The following is a 17,441-nucleotide window of genomic DNA, read 5'->3' as shown; positions in this document are numbered from 1 at the left end:
ACAATTACGAATTTTGAAGAAGAGGAAAAAAGGAATAGATATATCATGCATTGTAGGAGCAAATCCAAAGGAAGGAAAAAAATATTACTTGGGTTTGCTAATAAATCATATCAGGGGATCGACGTCATTTGAGTCCTTGTTGATAGTCAATGGAAAAAGAGTTCAAACATTTAAAGATTTAGCAAAAGAAAATGACTACTAGAATCTGATGAAAGTGTAACATAATGTTTGGATGAAGCAGTTTCGTTTGAGATGCCTTATGCTTTTCGAAGACTTTTTGCAACAATCTTAGTGTATTGTGAAACCGTAGATGTTAGAAAACTGTGAGAAAGATATTCTCATGAATTGTTACATGATTATATAAAAGATGAGCCAGAAAATGTAGAATATCAATTGCAACACAGTTCAAGAGATATAAAAGTGTTCCTAGAGTTAATGGGCAAACAAATCACTATGTATGATTTACCTGTAATCATAGTATCAGATGAAAATATTCAAACTCCTTCAAAGTTGAATGAAGATCAAAAGATTGCATACGATATTATTGTTGACAGAATTGTGAGTAATAAAAGTGGTCTATTTTTTATTGATGGGTCAGGAGAAACCCGGAAAACATTTTTTGTATCGTGCTTTGTTAGCTACTATAAGATCAAGAAATATGATTGCAATTGCAACAGCAACATCAGGCGTTGCTGCTTCAATTATGTCAGGGGGCCGAACAGCACATTCTAGATTTAATATACCATTAGAAACACATGAGTCATTTGTATGCAATAATTCTAAGTAAAGTAACAAGGCAGAATTGATCAAGCAAGCAAAAGTAATAATTTGGGATGAGGCGTCAATGGCAAAAAAAGCCACAATAGAAGCAGTCGACGGAACTTTTAGAGATATAATGGATAATCCAGAACCATTTGGTGGAAAAGTGTTGTGTTTGGAGGAGATTTTCGACAAATGTTACTTGTTGTCCCACGAGCTATAAGACAACAAACTATTAATGAAAGTTTGGTAAAGTCGTACATTTGGAACAAAATGGAGAAAATCCAACTAACTAAAAATATGAGAGCTCAAAGTGATACCCGTTTTGCAGAACATTTGTTGAAGATTGGAAACGGAACTGAACTGTCAACAGAAGATGATTATATTTGCCTCCCTACCAATATCACTGTTACATGTGCAAATGAAGAAGATTCAATATTGAAGTTATTGAATATTGTTTATCATGATCTCAAAATGCATGCTACTTCAGCAGAATACATGACCGGTAGAGCAATTATATCGACAACAAATGAGTATGTTACCAAATCAATGAAAGAATGATCGAGCTGTTTCCTGGAAAAATGAAAGAATTCATGAGTTTTGATAAAGCAATTGATGATACACATAACTATTATCAAGAAGAATTTCTCAACTCATTGTTGCCTAATGGTGTTCCTCCACACAAATTGTTTCATAAAAAAGATTGTCCAGTTATACTAGTGAGAAACTCAGACCCAGGCAATGGTCTATGTAATGGAACTAGAATGGTTTATCGTGAGTTTTGCAAAAATATAATTTATGCAGAAATTGCAACTGGACAAAGTGCAGGAAAAAAAGTTTTTCTACCACGAATACCAATGAGTCCTGCAAACGACGAAGGGTATCCATTCAAGTTCAAGAGAAAACCGTTCCCAACAAGATTATGTTTTGCAATGACTACCAATAAGGAGGACATACAATACCAAATGTAGGAGTTTATCGTCCTCAAGATGTCTTTTCTCATGGTCAACTATACGTAACTCTATCAAGAGAAGTCCCTTTGACAACAACAAAAGTACTGGTGAAATCAAAGAATTTGTGGACAGAAAAACATTTTATACAAAGAATTTGTTGTATTCATGGTTATAATAATTATTATTGAAAAAATTATAAAAATCAACAAAGTAAACAAAATATTTACACTCTCAATAGCAAGTAGCAAATTGAGTGAGTTTTTTTTTTTTTTAACATTGCTTTTCGTAATATGCATCAGGTGAAAATAGTTTTTTCTTTAAAAAAGAATCACATTATTATTTATATTACGTAAAACATTTGTTGAAATACATACTTTTTCACTTACAGATTGAAGATTGATTATTTAACAGCCGTGTATCGTTCTAAACTAAATCAAACAAAACAAACTAATAAATTAAATAATTTAAACAATACATAACCAAAATAAACAAAAACAGAATTTAAGTTTATAGAAATATATTAAACTCGTATAAACTTATCTCCAATCAAACTGTATTACTACAGTAATTTTGAAATAAAATTTAAAAATAGAAAAACGTGCTTGCCACGTGGTAATACACTAGTATACTTATAAAGGCACAAGTAGTAAAGCCATGTAAATTAGTATATAACTAACTTTAGAAGTAAATGTTTCTTATTATCTATGTAATGGAAATATGAAAGTAATTTTAAGAAACTGGTTTATTTGATAAATGTTCCAATTTCTTGTTTCTAAATTTTAAAAAATAATTTTAATAGGAGAGCCAAAATTGAGAAACAATCAACACTAGCTTCTTCCATTTCTCTCTTTTCATATATAATTGTATTCATATAACAAACAAACCAAAACTCAATTGTGCTCTAATGGTTTTGGGGAAACCTCGCCTATTCCACAATTTTGCTTTGTGATTGCAACTTTGGATCATATTTAAGTCACTTTGATTTGTTTCTACTTTTTATTTCTCTTTAATATTTATTTATTTTCTTTATATTTACTACTTTTTTTTAATCAACTTTCCTATTGTATGCCTTTTTTTTTTTTTAGAAAAAAAAAGGTTCTTCATTTCTCTCTAATCACCGGCGATGCCTCCACCATCGCTGCTGGTGACCGCCACAGAGATGAGTCCTCATCCCTCAGACTGAGATCAGTCCCCACCTTCAATTGGCAAGGATGGAGGTGGGCGGGAATGGAAGGAAATATCTATCTTTGCCTCCCGCCCCGCCCTTATTACCAACCTTAACTTCTCAACTCCTACGCCTACTCCTTTGTTCATGTTCCCGCAAATCAATTGTATCTTCTCTTCCCCATAAAATTTATTTCTCAATAAGAGATTACCTGTTTTTTTAAATGCAGCAATATCTCACGCTAATCACACAATTGATTTGACAAAATATAAATGGGCCAAGTAGATATTATATACAAATATGGAGGCAACCTAAGATCCACCTTGGTCAATAGTTGGCATACAAAATATTCATGTTTTGAAAAAGTAGATTGTGTGTTGTCTCTCACATATGCTTTTTAAGTAAAAAAATAAAAGATAAAGGTAGGAGAAATATGAGTACGCTTTCTTCTTTTTACATTTTTGAGAAGACAGATATGATTGTAAGATGAAGCTACAGTATATCAACCTAAACCCATATAATATAAGAATAAATTTATACAAACTAACCTATTCAGGCAGAGATTCAACACTTCGAATCTCCTCAATATCATGCCTTTTCCTATCTCTACCATTTGATAAATGGCCAGCTAGAAAGACTCTGCGTCAGTCATACATTAAATAATCACTTAAGAAACCATTGTCTATTTCATACAATACAGATGTGAACAACCTTGTCATTCACAGAATAAATGGTCTTGCATGATGATGACAAAGCCACTGAAGAAAATAAAAAGAAAAAGGGGGGGAAAAGAAAGATCTTCCTTTGTCATCTTCCCCCTTTTGGACTGGGTAAGAAGGTCCAGTTTTCTATGGTGAGATTAGTATTTTCTTTGCCTATGAATTTCTATTTTTAATCCATCATCCATCATTGAGAAGTAATTGGATTAATATCTAAACACAAACTTCTCTCATCTACATTGAACATAGAGCATATCTTCTACATGAAGAAGGAATCCTTTACAATAACTTCATAAGTGTAGGTATTTCGATTCCATTTAGATTGAGAGGAATGAATATACTTACTTTATCTATGATTGTTGTTGTTGGAGTCTAGCAGTAATGATAAAATTTCAGAGAACTGAGGGCGCTTTGATGGGCAATTGTTCCAGCATCTGATCATCAGAGATTTCAAGGTGGATGAGCAGTCCTTTGGAACATCGGGTCTTAGGCCACAAGCAGCTATACCGACTGCCGCTTGCACTGGCGAATACGCACCATAAGCTGCCTCACCAGTCACCATCTCCCAAATTACCATACCCAAACTGTATACATTACTCATCCATGTCTCGTTAACACTCTCTGGGTCACCCGCAATAATCTGTTCCAAACCAGACAGCGAAATACAAATCAACAACACTCTTCTGTCATTATTTGACAATTGAATTAGGAACTACATAAATAAACTTGCAAGTAGTAAGGGATAGCAATGAGATAAGATCTAAAGGAATTTCAAATTCCCTGGAAGAAAGAAGCAGACTCCCTCTAAAAGGAGGAGCTTTAAGATGGCGGGCTCCACAAACTGAAACATTTAATCTGACAGTCGCAACAATTCAAAGTTGCGGCCAAACAGATGGTGCAGTGAAATTCACCTACTGGTCTAAAGAAAATGAGAGTTCCTAGACAAATATAAACACAATATAGATGTGTAAAGAATCTTCGATCGTGGCTATATGCTATACACACTGGACCATCATGGAGAAAGTGACATAAAGTTTCTTTAAATGGAAAAGGACTCGTCCGATCCCATGCGGTTAATGTAATGAATCCAACTAATTACACCACAAAAAAGCGAGAAGATTTTGCTTTGTTCAGATAAAAGCAGAGAGATACGTGTTTGGATTCTGTTCAATGCTATATTTGGAACTTGCTTTAGTTAGTGAACAAACCTCAGGAGCAAGCCAACGATACCCATCTGTCTCGTACTCCATTGCCTCTCCCAAGTTTTTGCATGCCGTGAGTATGCCCATGTCACCCAAACAAGCGTTGCCGTTCTTGTCTAACAATATTCTTTGTGTGTTAAGATCTCGATAAGCAACACCGTGGTCATTCATGAATTTGATCCCTTCTACAATATCAATAGCAATCCTTGTTATTTCTTTGGTTTGAAGCTTTTTGTTTTTCAGCATCAATTCATGGACTGACCCGCCCTCCATTAGTTTGGTTACCACACACAAGCCATGATTTTCATCAATACAAACACCATAGAACATCAGAATGTTCTTGTGCCCACATGTCATCAACTCCAACAAGTCTTTTCGGAGTTCAAACTTGTAAGAAACTCCCTTTTCACACCCTTTAATCTTCTCTATAGCAACTCTTCTTCCTTTATAGACCCCCTTGAACGAGTTGGGTCCCATCTGATCAACGAATTCAAGATTCTCAGAGCTCAGCAGCCATTTACCCAGCTCATTTCCACCAGATTGGATTGTCTGCCACTCATCGACAGTTACAGCAAAAGATGAAGTACATAAGGGCATTTCGATCTGTAAATTTTCACTCAAATTCGAGTTCTCAAAACCACTTCTGCAATTTGGTTCAACACCATCCTCCTCAGTTTCTCTCAGATCTTTCCCACCAGTGTTACCTTCTTGACATCCACAAAAGCCAAATGGGAGTTTCACTGCAGTGGTTTTTGGCTTCTTAATAGCCAACTTTAGAGCATTTTCAACCTTCGATTTGAAGAGTTTCTCCTGAAGATCAAGATTTACAAATAGAATGACTCCAAGAGTAAATTTCTTCTTCTCAAAAATCTGTATCTTCTCGCAACGAATGGCAGCGGTCTCCAACGCTCCAGACATAGCTGACCATGAAACTGAAGAGTTGCAAGCGAACGTGAACTTTATTATAGGTTTCTGAACGTCACGATTCGTCACTTCTTGAAATAGTATAGCAGGATGATCATAAACAGACGCCTGCTCCATCAATTTGATGTGGAGAAAGACATCTTTCATGTCAAAACCCGCCAGCGCATAACTGTTCACACCACCAAAACGAACAAAAAAAAAAAAAAAAAAAAAACAGCAATAAGATTATTATCAAATGTTGACAAAATAAACATCTGATCTATCATCCATTACGACGCGCCAAACAGTTCCCGATTATACATTTCGTTCTTTGTCAATATATCTACTCAGTTGACAAACCCTAAAGTAACAAAAACACATTACAAATCAGAGTCCAAACCTGAGAGGCAGCGAATCATAATGCTTACGAATGTTGGAGACGAGCTTTTCCGGCAACTGACTTCCAGGATAAAGCTGAGTAAGGTTCCGTACAACAGTCCCCCAAACAGCCTTCTTAGACCCCTCAGTTCTGGTAGGTGAAGGATCGCGAATAGAATCCAGATTCAAAGAGTTTTTAAGCGAGGCAACCGCCTCGGAAACATTCCGACTAAACCTCTGCAACCGTCTGTGCATGGCCGACGACTCCTTCTCACCAACAGCAAAGGAACTGTCGGGCTTAGAACCTTCCGATCTATCCTGAGTCCTCATCAACACCTGCTCCACCATATCCTCATCAGTACTAGCTCTACTAGACCAACACTCCAATGCCGTTGCCATAACTCCGCCTATCGCCGTACAAAGCACACTCCGTTGACTACAACTACATGTAGTAGGTAGAAGGTTGGAGTATAAGAATTAGAAGAAGAAACCGATAGAAAACTCCGGGAGGGAAGATGGCGACGGTGGCAGATTTGTGAATGGAGCGTTAAAAAAAAAAAAAAAAAAAAGGGGAAAAGTTGTTAAAGAAGAGAGGAATGGTAATGACATGGGCGGTAGAGCATTAAATATGTGAGGGTGAGTATTGGGTGTGGGTGAGGTCCATGGAAGATGATGGTGTACCACCAATGTGATGTGACGGCGGGGGGTGGATCATCATGATGGTGATGTGTATGATTTGTGAACGTGATAATGTCTATGAAAGCCACGTGGGACCTTCACAAATTCATTATGTTTGCATTTCAGTTAGTCAATTTTTTTATCCACGTGCCTGTTTTTTATTCGAGAATATCATTTTTATATATGTTCTTATGCTAAACAGCATGTGGAGGTGCGTACTCAACCCTTCTAACTATAAATTGCTAACCTATATCAAATATAACTTCATACCCTATTTATTACACAATTTTAAACAAATAATTCCATCCTTTTTTTTTCTTCTTCTTTCATAACAACTCAAATTTACACGTTTTTAGTTTCTTAAAATTCATAAACGATTGTAAATACACTATCCAAAATTCAACTTACCATTATTATTCAATCAATTCAAATAGCAAACGTTTAAAAACCTTTGAAATGGTGGTTGAATTTGAGCTTTTTAGTATTTTACCAACTTTTGTGCTATACCTATACCTACAATTACTTTATCATTGTGCTATATTTTATTCTTTCTTGTTTAAATTTCATTTATGCAACTTGCTCAACCATCCAATATAGTTATTAATTTAATATTTATTTTTCAGTGATTGGAACTTTTTCTTTTCTCTCCCTTCTTTTATTTTTCATGTTTCAACAAAGATTGACTTTTAGTTGTCTTTTCTTTGACTAACTATATAGCGAGTTTACATTAGCAATAGTTGATATGGCTTCTCATCTTGTAATGAGAGGTTCAAATCTCTCGAATTGTAGTATAAAAAGAAATAAAGAAAAATTATATCGCTGTCATCATTTTCTTATTGGATATAAAACAAAAGGCTTAGAGTCTCATTAGACATAAGATGCAAATCTACATCTAATAAATCACTTGGTTTTAAAAGAAAAAAAAAACATTAAATTTGTTAGGATCACGAGATTCATAAACTAAAAGTCCATTCGATGCATATGTTACACATTTGAATAGTTAACAAAATAAACACATTATAGTTTTTTTTAGTTTACATATTATAGTGTGTCGCTATAGTGGTTATTATAATGTGCAGGCTATAATAGCCTATAAATTGAAATAATTTGTGTTTGAATTACAAACTATTAGCATAGATAGTAAATAGTAAACAACAACATTATACAAAAACATTGAAATGCTAACCATGTAGTTAATTTTATAAGTTGTAAAATTGAAATGCTAACAATATCAAGAGCAATAGTAATATATAAAAGAGATTTAATTAGAAAGAAGCGAAATGAATTAGGAGAGGGTAAGTAGAGAGAGGCATGTGGGGGGTGTGGTGTGTGAGAGACTGAGACCATGGGCCATGTAACATTATTCGCAATGTGCACCACAGGACGGAGGAAAGTGAACCCCACGATAACCATTATTTTCTTAAATGCCTTGTCGGCTTCTATATTTAGGATCCCGACGAAGAACGAAGCGGCGTAGTCATCCCTCTTTCACATTTGGGCCTCATGGCCCAAATCCATTTCATATGTATATGTATATGTTAGAATCCCAATACATTATTTTAGTTATTGTCAGTGTGTGCAGTAAGTTCCAAATTCAATAAAAATGGGTATGAACAATTCTCTCTCTACAAACAACTTACACATAACTGTAACTCAAATACAAACCATTTTATTTAGAGACTTTTGTCATTCATTTGAGGGAGTCTTTGGTTGAAGGAAGAATTGAAGATTCAAACTTCTATAAGCTCTCAAGACGTGCAAGTTCGTATCAACCTCGAGATCAACAACTTCTAAAAGATTGAAGACTTGAAAGATTAAACTTTCCTTGAATTCCAGAAGATCGAAGTTCAAATCGACTTACAACAACAACATCCTGAAGACCAAAGATCAAGAAGTTCTAAGTTTTAACTTGTATTCGAGAGAAAACATCAAAGGAGTAAAAACTAGAGATTGTATCCGCCATATTCATCAATATACTAAGTTCAATTCCATGAAATATATTTTTTCAAAATCTCGTGTGAACAATTATATGTCCTTTTACTTGTTCTAAAACTTATAATATATCTCTTTATTTTACCCAACTTTCCAATTTTATTCTAATCTTTTTCTTTAAAGAATTAAAAAAAATATGTATGATAAAAAAGTGTAGCTTTTTACTACTATTATTCTTTAAAGAATAAAAACAATATGTACGATAAAAGTAGATCCATACATAGACAAGAATGTAAGAACTAGATGAAATAATAAAAAGTATTGTTTATCGAAACAAAATGTAGTATAAATTTTGTTTAATAACATATCTTGTTAATATATGTGCTTTTTTAAAAAAATATTGAAAATTGGAAAGAAAGATATGTATAATTTTGATTAAGAAATAATCAAATTATATTAGAAAAGGTGAATTTAACAACAAAAATTGAATATTGAGATATTTAATATATATATATATATATATATATATATATAAGAAAGTTGATATTAATTTTAATAAGAAAATATATTTTTAGAGTGAAATATTATATATATATATATACCTATATATAACCAAAGAGAAATACCCTTCCTAATATCATAATAATATATCCAGAATAATATCACCTAAAAATAATTTAATTACGTCAATACCCTTCCTCAAACTCAAGTTTGAAATCACAATCTTATGTTTGCAAGAACTAAGAAATCTAGAACATAATTAGAAACGCATGAAGAACAAACACAAACAAGCTAAAACAAACTTTAAGCAAAGCAAAGGGAAAACAAAGCATAATTGGAATAAATCGAAATCGAGATATGAATTATGCCTTTCGTCGAGTCGAAATGGAAGCAAAGTCGGAGCAGGACGAAAACTGTCGTTGGATCGAACGAACTAAACCAGAGCAGTTGAAGATAAGAAAAAATTATTCAAAATAGACAACAGATGAATAGACACAATCAAAGAGGTCAGGCTTTGCAACTGCGAGTGAATGAGGTCGATCTGATCGGAGCAGAGCGGACGTAGTGTCACATCATAGATCTGAACGAAAACTAAAAGATCTGAAACCGGTTGGGTTTGCTTCAAAGACCTTGTCGGAGATCTGGAACAGAGGTGGTTTAGTTCGTGTGTCAGTAAGAGACAAGACGAAGATTTGCTACTCGATGACTGGAGACAGAACGACGAGTTGTAGTGGCGGCAGATTTGAAAAGAGAAGAGTGTGAAGAAGAAAATAAACCTTTATGTTCAGATTTTTAAGAAAATAAATCCATGTAAATCGAGAGTAATCATCAATGAATAGAACATAATAGCGATAACTATGAACAATAGTGGTAGAGGCAGGACCCCAAATGTCAGATTGTAATAAATCAAATGGTTTATCACATATAAAAGTAGAGTGCGAAAAAAATAAAATAAGTTGTTTAGCAAATTTGCAATCTAAGCAGTGAAAAGGAACAAACTTAGTAACATTATTCAAGTTGTTACTAGAAATTAAATGAGAAAGTTTTTCAAAAGAAGCATGACTAAGACAGAAATGTCACTGATATGTATCAGCTTCAGTGACAGGAGTAGAGATAGATGAAGGAGGAGGAAGCTGAAGGGATATGAGCTCAAATAATCTTCCCACTTTGCGATTCGTGCCAATCGTCTGTCCCGTCTGTGGATCCTGAATCTGACAACCATTAAGAGAAAAAGAAACAGTTAAGCCAATATCACACAATTGACCAACGGACACAAGATTAAAGGTTAGGTTTGGGACATTGTAAGTATGGGAAAGACGAAGGTCAAGAGTATCAATGGTGCCAATGTGAGAGATATTCATACAATTTCCATCAGCATCATAAATTGGAGGTAAGAATTTAGCTGAACTAGAAAAAGTTATAAGAGAAAAATCAAATGTCATATGGTTGCAAGACGTAGAGTAAAGAAGCCATTTATTACCTGGTGAGACAACAAGAGCAAAGGAAGATGACGAAAGTAACTGATTTAATTGGCTCTGAAGATCTGAAGATTGGTGGAGGTGGAATTTTCTAGGGCAATAGCAGCTACAACAGATGAGGGACCTGATTTATTAAAGTTCCTTATTTTTTAACAAGAACTTGGAGGTCGAGGTGGTCTGATGGGACAATTATCCAGAATACGTCCACGTTTATGATAGTACCTGCACTCTATTTTAGGACAATCAGTAAACTTGTGACCAAGGAGCATACAGTTCTTACAGAATGTGTTCGGTGCTACATTAAATGAAGACGTGATTGCAAGAACAACATCAGATTGTTTTGAGGGATTGATACCAAGACGTTTTTTCTCAAATAAAATTTCTTGGATTGCAACATCCAGTGAGGGTAAGGGACTACGATGTAGTAATGCAGTCCTAACAAATTCATACTCTGGGCGTAATCCCATAAGAACCTTAATAAAACGAAGATGGTCTTTACTGATTTTGGCTTGATCAAGTTGTGTCCATATAGGTTGAAGAACTGCCAAAAATTCATTATCAGACTGTCCAACATCTTGATTAAGATTGACAAGAGTACTATGCAGTTCATAATAATGAGCTAAACCGACAGATTTAAATCGTGTAGACAAAAAGTCTCATAACGTTTTAGCATCTTCAAAGGCATCATATTGTGCATGGATAGTAGAGATAGATGTATTACCAAGCCATGTGATAATTTGGTGATTATTACTGTCCCATTCTTCAAGTTGATCGATAAATTTACTATCATCCTCTTTATCTTGTTTGGTTGGTTTGGTAATATCACCAATAATGATGCGCCATTATTTCCTACCAATTTAAAAACTCTTCATTTGATTGGCCCAAATGAGGTAATTGGTCTCATCTAGTACCGTTCTAATGGGTCGAAAAACATGATCTTTTTCCATTGGGATTAAACTATTTATGTTGATGGTCACAAAATTGGGGGTAACAAATTTGAGCAAAAAAAAAAAAAAAAAAAAACTGAGCAGAAAACTTGTCGAATCTTTCACAAAATTGAAAACAAATCAGAATATGAGGAAAAACTTAATGAAAACGGAGCTTCAATCAAGGAAAAATGGAGCGGAAACAGATCAAAACTCATTGATTCTCGTCGTTGAAGTGTTGGATCTCGTCATGTAAGATAGATCGAAAAACTGGGCGTGAAACTTGAAGGATTTGTCACAAATCAAGTGTCAGATTTGAATAGAGATGAACTGAAAGATTTGCACAAATGACCGATTTGGATGAAGACGAACGAAGAGACAGAGCTGAACGACCGACCAGATCAATGCGTGAATCTAACAGAGAGCAATTGGGACGAAGACGAACTACACGAATCGAACAGAGAAACCGATTTGGACAAAGACGAACAAAGAAATGCAAATGTTCTCTTCACCGACGAGCTTTGTAGCGGGGAGGAGCGGTGGTGGCGGTCGCGACTGCACAAGACTTAGGTTAGATTAGAGTTTTTAAGCTCTGATACCATGTTGTTTTCCATGGAATGAATCTCTATTTCATTGATAATTTAGTAGACCTATATATAACCAAAGAGAAATACATTTAAGGAAATAGTCTCAGAATAATATCACCTAAAAATAATCTAATTACGTTAATATAAATAATGAAAAAAGAAGGGATGATGTCCAAAACTATTCTATTTTTATCAATAGTTTTGCTCTAATCTTATTTTTGACACTACTTTCTAAAATGATGTTATTTTAGAAAAAAGTTCCAAATATTGTGATCAGGATCTCATGAATTATAAAAAATTTGGACACTCACAGTATTTTTAAAACTTTGTCTTAGGCTTAAAAAAACTTTTGAAATTGGCTTTTAACTAAAGTTTGGGTTGGAATTTAGTTAAAGCAATGGAATAATAAAAGATATATCAACGTTTTTAGAAGTCATTTTAAAAAATGGTAAAACCACTTTTCTTTTAAACTTTAGCAAATAGCATTTTTTGCACGTGCATCGTGTTTTAATACCAAAATACTCATCTTCCCCAACTATACTTATTTCGTTTCTACATTGTAATTAATTTTGTCCTGCATTTAGCAATCTATATCATAATTTTTTTCTTAATATCTGAAAAGTCAAATAATATTAATTAGTTGAATCACATTAATAACAAAATTATTATTTTGAATTATAATTTTTTTTGTACTCTTTCTGTTTAAGTGAGAACTCGCTTCTTTGTTTGTTTTTTAATATTTTTTATTAAATTCTAATAAACTTATTCTAAAAATATAGCATAATATATATATATATATATATATATATATATATATATATAATTAGTTCAACACCATTAATTCATATGAGGGTGGAAATTAATTAAAATTATAAAACAATTACACTATTTGTGTTTATAATAACTTTTAAACCAAAATATATTAATTTGACTTAATAACATTAATTAAATTAAAATTTATATCAATATTGGTTTAAAAGTGTAATTAATGTAATTATTTCAATATATTGTGCTTTTATCAAAAGTGTTGTATGTGTAATTAATTGTTATGAGTTTATCAAAAGTTTTTTCACTATAATTAATTTGTGATATATAATTACGAGCATGTAATTAGCTTCAACGTGTTAATAATGTAGAGAACCATATCATAACCTCTTCCTAACATCTCAGGATTTAAAAGATATCAACAACTTTATTCTTTTTTTTTTTTAATTTCACTATTGTGTTAAAACTTTAACAGCTTTATTCATTTTTTTTATTAGATCTTAATTTATTTTTAAATTTGAAATTTTAAAATTTAAAATTAAAATTAGTTTTCCTATTAAAATCTCAACTTTTTTGTTATTATTATTTGACAATTAAATCTCAACTTTTTTATTTTAAAATATGATTGAATCTTTAAACCCACAATAATTTAGAAATTAAAATTAGTTTTCGTATCAGATCTTAATTTATTTTTTAAAATTGATTTTTTTCAATAAAATAGGCTAAGATATTGTGTTTTTAGATAAAATCTCATAATTTCATATACATTTTATTAAATAAATAATATAAATTAACAAAAATCAGCTAAAATTTCTAAAAGAGACAAGGAAGATAACTTTTGTATCTTTTTGTTTTGAGCGAAAGTTTTTGTTCTTCCACCCAGGCTTTACAGGTTGTAGACTTGAAAATTAAAGAATGGAAAATAGAAAATGAATATAGTGTTTGCGTGCTTTAAATGTTTATATTATTCTTCTTGCAAATGCATGATGAAGTTGAAGACGAAATTTAAAATTCAAGTGGAAGAGGGTGGAGATTGAGGTTTGCCCGCTCGAAGAAGATGAGATCAAAAAAATAAAATTGAAAAGTGGAGACGAAGGAAGATTTAAAATGGAAGATGAGAAACGAAAAACAAAAATGAAAAATGAAGCATTAAGATTGTTGCAACAAGTGAGAAAAAATGAAGATAAAGAGTTCTGACTTTGATTTGACACGTATGTATTCAAGATTTATTAAGGTATATTTATTATATTTTAGCTCTAAGAAAGTAGCTTACACTTTATGTATAGGGGTATTTTAGGTTTTTTAAATTTTTATTTATTATATTTTTTTTCTTTTACCATTTTTGAAAGAAAAAAAAATGGTTTTGCTATTTTTCGAAAGGACAACTTTACCATTGCTATTCTTCTAGTTGATGCATATAATCTTATGCGAAAACTTTGTAATTCGGATCAAAATAGATATGGATTAAAGTGAATTGATTAATTTAGATGAACCTCTTGGTTTTTCTAAAGATTAAAAAAAAGAAAATCCTCTTTAAAAATAAGGATTACGAGAACTCCTTTATTTTTATCTCTTTTTTGTGACAATTTTTATACTCTTTTACTCTTGAATTGAAATTATAAACTTGCAAGTATAATTATTTTCTTGTAAAAATCAAGAACAACGACAATAATAAACGGGTTATGAGGATTTAGTACAAGTACTCATGTTTTAATTTATAAAATAAATGTGATGATTTTAATTGATAGTAGTTAAAAGAAAATGTTTTTGTATGAACCAATATTTTGTTTCAGTCTAGTACGTTAACACATGTATCAAGAGATGCTTCACAAAAAGTAACAACTTTTGATTAGTTGCTTAGGCATCAAGTTTCATTTTGAAACCACTTTAGAAGGGTAACCATTCTTAAAAGAGTAAAGTGACAACAATCAATTTTCTGAATTGAAACTAAATCCTTACGTTAGACAATGACTTTTTTATTCTCTTCCAAAATATTGGTGAAATTTTATTCCCTTCCAAAACAGTGGTCACATTAAATCCTTACTTTACACGATGTGACTAAATCTTTTATTCTCATGCATATATAAAACTTTAAACCACTTAATTAAATAAGTTGTTATTTACCACTTTTCTATATCTTTTGTATTCGTTCAACAATACATTTTGGCTAGATAAATTGTATCTATTATCACGATAAACTGTAAATTATAATTTAATTGAGTTTGAATAATCAAGTTTTCTCATTTCTAACTCAATTCAAATATACGATGAGAAAATTGGACCAAAGAAATAAAAGTAAATTATGACTTTTACTTTTAAAAAATAGCAAAAATAAATTTAAATTGTTATAATAGCATGACATAAAAATTGAAATAATTTCTCAAATGCTCCTAACCAATATATAAAAATACAAGTGGTTCACCTAAACCTGAAATACATTTTATTTGATGTGGTATCTATTTTCGTAAGGAGCTCATTTACCTTTATTTATGGACATAGCTAAGTGAAAAGCAACTTTGGTTTATGAAAAATTATGTCTTATCCATGTAATTATGTTTTAGTATTAATTAAAAGCATTTTTCTATCATTAAAAAGAAATATTTTTAAAAAATAATTATAATTTAAGACTTACTTTCCCCCTCTCCTTTCTACAATAAATTTCAATTGTAAGAAACCTCTATCCTAATCCCAATCATCATTCCTCCATTCCCTTAGCAATGGATTCCACCATTCCCAAACCTTCTCAACTCACCCACCTCGCCGCACTTCCCTACCCCGGCAGGGGCCACATCAACGCTCTCATCAACTTCTGCAAGCTCCTCTCTCGCAAAAACCCCAACATTCTCATCTCCTTCATCGTCTCCGACGAGTGGCTCTCCCTCCTCGCCGCTGATCCCAAACCCCCAAATCTCCATTTCTCCACTTTCCCCAACATCATCCCCTCCGAGCACGGCCGCGCCAACGACTTCCCCGGTTTCTTCCGTTCAGTTAACACCATCATGGAATCTCCTATCCATACTCTGCTCACCCACCTCAACCCGCCCCCCTCCATCATTGTCGCCGATTCCTTCGTCTCGTGGGCTGTTCCGTTGGCCAATCGCCTCAACATTCCGGTAGCTTCCTTCTGGCCAATGTCCGTTACAGTTCTCTCCATGTATTATCATTTCAACCTTCTTCAAGAAAACGGGCATTTCCCGGCTGATCTCTCAGGTACTTGAATATTTCCCATTGTTTCGATTTTTTTTTAAAAAATTGTTGGCAGAATACTTGACGGAAAAATGATGTTGTGTCTTTTGTCTTAAAGAGCGTGGCGAAGAGATTGTCGATTACATCCCTGGAGTTTCCGACACTCGTCTTGCAGATTTGCCTACTTTCTTCTCCGGCGATGGCCACGAAGTCGTCGACTTAACGGTCAAAGCTGCACGTTCTATTGATAAAGCTCAATTTCTGATCTCCACCTCTGTTTACGAGCTTGAACCCTCTGTAATCGACGCTTTCAAACTGAAATTTCCCTTTCCGGTTTACACAATCGGGCCCTGTACACCTTATTTCGAGACCACAAACAGCTGCACTGATGAGTATTTCCAGTGGCTGGACTCCCAAACAGAGTGCTCTGTTTTGTACATTTCACAGGGGAGTTTTCTTTCAGTTTCAAGCTCTCAAATGGAGGAGATCGTCGCCGGGGTGAAAGCCAGCGGTGTCCGGTTCTTGTGGGTGGCGCGTGGGAATGACGGCCGGTTGAAGGACGTGGATAGAGAAATGGGGGTGGTGGTTCGATGGTGCGACCAGTTGAAGGTTCTGTGCCATAGCGCCGTTGGAGGGTTTTGGACTCACTGCGGTTGGAATTCGACGATGGAAGGGGTTTTTGCGGGCGTTCCGATGCTGACTTGGCCAATATTTTGCGATCAAGTTCCGAACCGTAAGAAGATTGTGGAGGAGTGGAAAGTTGGGGTGCGAGTGGAAGCAGTTGGGGGCAAGGATTTGGTGAGGAGAGAGGAAATTGCAAACTTTGTGAAGAGATTTATGAAGACGGAGAGTGTTGAAGGGAGGAAGATGAGGAAGAGGGCGTCAGAATTGCAAGATATTTGCCGGGGAGCGGTGGAGGAAGGTGGGTCCTCCAGTTCCAATATGGATGCATTTATTGGACGTATTACCACCGTTTAGATAGTTGTTCATCGGCTTTGTACCTTTTATGCTCACTTTGTAATCTCAACTCTTCTTTTCTTCTATATATTTTCAATTAACACATGCATGGATGAAAGCCTACGTCAGTAAATTATTAACATTATTTATTATAATGATTTGAGTTTGTATCACCTGCCTACTATATTGGTCAATTCAAAATTACCTATTGTTATTTTACTTGAATGCAAAATGTTTTTCCATTACTAACAAAATTAAACATTCATAAATTTAACGTATAATTCTATCAACCCATGATTTCGGGAGGAAGAAACTCAAAATCTTCTAACTTTGTACTTTGGAGGATCCCTAC

At 33.6% G+C, this 17,441-nt stretch overlaps 2 protein-coding genes across 6 annotated transcripts; one reads left to right on the top strand and one right to left on the bottom strand.

The window, feature by feature from the left end:
- Positions 1–845: 845 nt before the first annotated feature.
- LOC101215451 (probable LIM domain-containing serine/threonine-protein kinase DDB_G0287001) lies at positions 846–6,653 on the bottom strand. 5 transcript variants are annotated; one of them, XR_004217581.1, is made up of 6 exons: positions 6,102–6,653; positions 4,805–5,891; positions 3,942–4,236; positions 1,302–1,332; positions 1,080–1,165; positions 846–976 (listed from the first exon to the last, which is right to left on the bottom strand). XR_004217581.1 is itself a non-coding variant. In XM_031887686.1 (5 exons), exons 1-3 carry the CDS (start codon positions 6,476–6,478, stop codon positions 3,943–3,945), a joined length of 1,758 nt encoding a protein of 585 aa, XP_031743546.1. In that variant the 5' UTR covers positions 6,479–6,653; the 3' UTR covers positions 873–1,165; positions 1,302–1,332; position 3,942. The 5 variants fall into 5 exon arrangements, 3 of the variants coding, with proteins under 3 accessions (XP_031743546.1, XP_011657115.1, XP_031743547.1); XR_004217580.1 differs by lacking the exon at positions 1,302–1,332; XM_031887686.1 differs by having other exon boundaries at positions 873–1,165.
- An 8,939-nt stretch (positions 6,654–15,592) lies between these two features.
- LOC101207420 (UDP-glycosyltransferase 87A1) lies at positions 15,593–17,308 on the top strand. The gene is made up of 2 exons (XM_004143173.3): positions 15,593–16,156; positions 16,251–17,308. Exons 1-2 carry the CDS (start codon positions 15,664–15,666, stop codon positions 17,108–17,110), a joined length of 1,353 nt encoding a protein of 450 aa, XP_004143221.2. The 5' UTR covers positions 15,593–15,663; the 3' UTR covers positions 17,111–17,308.
- The last annotated feature ends 133 nt before the right edge of the window (positions 17,309–17,441 follow it).

The sequence above is a fragment of the Cucumis sativus genome, chromosome 6, assembly GCF_000004075.3.
Source record: "Cucumis sativus cultivar 9930 chromosome 6, Cucumber_9930_V3, whole genome shotgun sequence".
Taxonomy (NCBI): domain Eukaryota; kingdom Viridiplantae; phylum Streptophyta; class Magnoliopsida; order Cucurbitales; family Cucurbitaceae; genus Cucumis; species Cucumis sativus.
The sequence above is the reverse complement of the archived record's forward strand: the minus strand, read 5'-3'. Positions and strand labels throughout refer to the sequence as shown.